General features: G+C 55.2%; 1 protein-coding gene across 1 annotated transcript; it reads right to left on the bottom strand.

The window, feature by feature from the left end:
- Positions 1–428: 428 nt before the first annotated feature.
- NPM3 (nucleophosmin/nucleoplasmin 3) lies at positions 429–2,754 on the bottom strand (the record flags this gene model as incomplete). Its single annotated transcript, XM_010170927.2, has 5 exons — positions 429–853; positions 974–1,097; positions 1,493–1,586; positions 1,833–1,952; positions 2,662–2,754. Coding segments are annotated over 4 exons (399 nt in total), but the record flags the coding sequence as incomplete, so codon positions are not given.
- Between the last annotated feature and the right edge of the window lie 1,087 nt (positions 2,755–3,841).

Here is a 3,841-nt window from a genome sequence, read left to right as displayed (position 1 = left end):
AGCGAGGTTCAGACTGGATATCAGGAAAAATTTCTTCACTGAAAGGGTTGTCAGACACTAGAACAGGCTGCTTAGGGAAGTGGCTGAGTCACCATCCCTGTAGGTATTTAAAAGACAGGTAGACAAGGTGCTCAGAGATATTGTTTTTTAGTGGACAGGGACAGATTATCTCAAAGGTCTTTTCCAACCAAACAATTCTACGATTCTATGTTCTCCCATTGAAGTGAGCATGGGAGGAACCTGCCAGCCAGCAGTGACCCCCCTCCAGACCTGATGCCTGAGAGACCTTTATTCAGGGTGTAAAAACAGTTCTTTACAAAGCAGATTGACCCAGAACCTCCTCCCAGATCACAGATAAGCTGTGAGCTCCCACCCCACCATAACTGTGGTTGAGGATGAAGCCTGGGCCCCAGTTTCACAATTCCAAGTGTATAAACCCCATCAAATTGTGAGTAAAGCAAAGCAAACACACTAGAATCAGTGAAACTGCCTGTCCCACCACTGGCTTTATGTCCATCTACTGGACTGGGTATTCAGAGCCAGGGAGAGGGGGGTGCACAGAGCAGAGGTCCAGGACAGCAAAAAGGCACAGGGAAAGGATCATCTCCTCCATCCCCGACTCCCAGCACAGGGTTGGGGGAGAGGGGATGTACCAGCAGCATCCATCCAGTTTTGGGATCAGCTTCCTAGGGCTGTGAGAAAGGAAACATCCCAGTGCTGGGAGCAGCCTCTGCTCCCCAAAAAGTTACAACAGATAAAAAAATAAAAATAAAACCAAAGCAGCAAACATTGAGGTCCTAGCAAGAGGTGTCCGAGGTAAAAGCCGTCCAGGGCAAGAAGTACCAGTGAGTACCTGGAAGAACAACCAGATTGAGACCTTCAGCCTCCTGTGGCAGGGCAGCTCCCACCCCCATTTGCCACACCAGTATCACAGCCACCCAGACCCTTCCTCAGAGGCTGCCCAGCCCCTCACCTTGCTCGGAGAATAAGCTACTACTTCCTCCTCTACTTCTTGGCCGGCATGATAGGAGCAAGCTCCTCCTCCTCCTCCTCAGACAAGTCGTCATCCTCCTCAAAGGAAGCATCTTCCCTGTGCACTGGGACACAAATAATCCTGTTACTCATCAATGTATGTCTTTAGCAAACACAACTGACCCCTTAGACACTCCAAGAGCAGAGCAGCCCAAGGAGTGCTGGAGCAGCAGCTTGTGGGCAATAAGCTCTATCCCAGCTAGAGGGAGGTCTCAGAGAGGGATGGTGACACCCAGCCATGGGAAAAGGGGACAGTGTGGGTCATCCAGACTCCTTTTCCCATGCAAGGCTTTACAGCAGGGAAGGAATCCCTGCACAGAGACGGCCCCTGGGGAACCAGCAAAAAGGAGGCACCAAGCACACGTGCTGGACAGCACCAGGCTCATCTCTCAGGGGCTCCCCAACCAGCCCCTCCACACCCTTCTCTCCTCCCAACCTGTCCCCACACACAAGTCCTTACAAATCTGGTGCCAGCCAGCGAGGTGTACTGGGCCAGAGCCCGCTGCCAGGCGGAAGGTCACTGGAGGCTGCAGCTTGAAGTTGTCCAGGCTCAGCTGCAAAGAGACAGAGATGGAGCTGACTTAGTGGTGGAGGCAAAAACCAGGATGTCCTGCAGTCCCTGGCATGTCAGCTGGCCCAGTTCAACATGCCCTCTGGGGACATCTGCCAGGCTACCCAAGGCTACCCCTGAGCTGCAGACCAGCTCATGGTCAGGGTCCTAGGAGAAAGGTCCACAAACATCCAGAGACATCCAGTTCCCTACAGCCATCCCTACCTGTGTCTTCAAAACAACCTCTTACCAAGGGCTGGCATGACAACTTCAGATTTGCCACAGGCACAGCAATCTCCTGGTTCTCGTGGTTTCGTCCTACAACCTCTACCACGTTGCACTCATCCTTGGCACCATCCGTGAGGCAGACCTGGGTGGGAGCAGAGATTGTGAACTCCTGCTCTCCCAGGGCACACAGGAGGGACAGCCAGGGTTCTCCATAGGACAAGCAACCCACAGCAACACTACCAGCCCAGCTACCACACAAGATGTGAGGATGCTGCTCCACAAAAGAAGGAGAGCACAGATCCCCCCCCTGCAGCAATTGCCTCCTTAGTGCCTGCAGAGGAGCTCTGTGGATCTCCCAGCTGGGACAGCTGTTCCTGCAACCACCTCAAGAGATGGCACCTAGGTTGCATTTTCTGCATGGATCTGATCCATGCTGGCAGGTCCTGCACTCACAGGTCAGAAAATGACCCCCAAGGAGAGCCAGGCATGAAGCCCTGCATCAGCCTAGGCTTGGAGAGTAACAAGCCAGAGACCCAGCTGGTGAGGAGGTATGTTCTAGTAGGAGGCTCCAGTGAGGGCAAACAAAAGGAAAAAATACTTTCTTTCACCCCATGTCTGGAGTACTCCTCTGCTGAGCAGCCTCCTGCCACCACTAGCTTTGCTCAAGACCTTCCATACAATCAATAAATGTGACAGTCCCATGCCCTGCTCTGAGAGCAACCAGTGCTGGGGTCTCAGCCAAGGGAGTCCCCCAGTCTGGCCCAGGAAGGGGGAATGAGCAGGGGAAGCAGGGGTGAGGCTGTGGGACACTAAGGGAGAGGGCAAGCACAGTTAATTCTCATTTCTCTTACCACAGACAGGGCCAAAATATGGTCAGAGTCATCTTCCTCATCCACCTGGAACGTGTAGGATTTGGTACTGGCAGTCAGCTCGCAGCCTGCAAGAGGAGATCAGAAAAGCTGCAGCAGCCATTACGCAGCCCCAGGCACCACAGACAACAGGTTCCCAAGATGAGCCCCGGCCCGGCACGCACAAGGCACCCCTGAAACACTTTATTTTCTCATGCTCAGAAGCAGCCTCAGGCCAGGGCACCCCAGGCTCTAGGATAAAATGTTCCCCACGAAGAACCATGCACCCAGCTCAGCACCATACAGGGACAAAAGCTGGTGTCCCCAAACTGGGCTGCCATGAAGCAGTGCCCAGGTGCACCCAAGGCCCCGAGCACAGGTCAGGCAAGGCTCATCCTCTCCAGAGCAGCGCAGCCGAGGCACAATGCTCTGCACAACAGGAGGGGGAGCAGCCGAAAGGCAGCTCTGCTTTCCCCAGCCTCAGCAACACGTTTGGTCTGGTGAGAGCGTGGACGCAAAAACATGGGGTGTGAGACTGGAGTGATGAGGAACAACACGAGGGGAGGAGGCTGGGGGAAGCTGGAGTCCCTCAAGGCAAGTCTTGAGACAGATTTTATTACATACTTCTCCAAACAGCTACAAAAACAAGGGAGATGCAAAATTACATCCTCAGCTTTTAGGATCAGGATTCAGCCAACCATGGGGAGGAAGGGAAGGCAGAGTGCCCGGGGTGTGTTTGCCTATTGCAGGATGATTCACCAGCGTGAAGCAGATAAAGAAAACACTGCCAGAGCTGAGCCCTTCATGCCAGACCTGAGCCCTGCGTGCCAGAGCTGAGCCCTGTGTGCCAGAACTGGGCCCTGCGTGCCAGACCCGGCGTTTGCACCGGGAGGGAGGAATTCACCTCAGCACATGCAACCCCGGGCAAGAGCCTCTTCCCAGCCGTGCTCACCGAGTGCTCACCGGGGCAGGGACCGGCAGCCAGCTGCACAGAAGCCCGAGGGGCTTCTGGTCCCCTGCTCTTTCCACGGGCGCTGGCTGAGCCGCTGGGGTCAGCCCGGGACACGCGTGTACACGCTGCCGTGCACGCACGTTGGTGAGCTGCGTGCGGCCACGTGTGGCGGGGCTTTAAGGGCCGCAGCCGAAGCTCCTCCCCGAGAGGAGGGACGTGGCTCTGCCGCCC

This window comes from Antrostomus carolinensis, unplaced genomic scaffold (genome assembly GCF_000700745.2).
Source record: "Antrostomus carolinensis isolate BGI_N321 unplaced genomic scaffold, ASM70074v2 scaffold28766, whole genome shotgun sequence".
NCBI classification, from domain to species: domain Eukaryota; kingdom Metazoa; phylum Chordata; class Aves; order Caprimulgiformes; family Caprimulgidae; genus Antrostomus; species Antrostomus carolinensis.
This window is presented reverse-complemented; position numbering and strand designations above follow the sequence as displayed.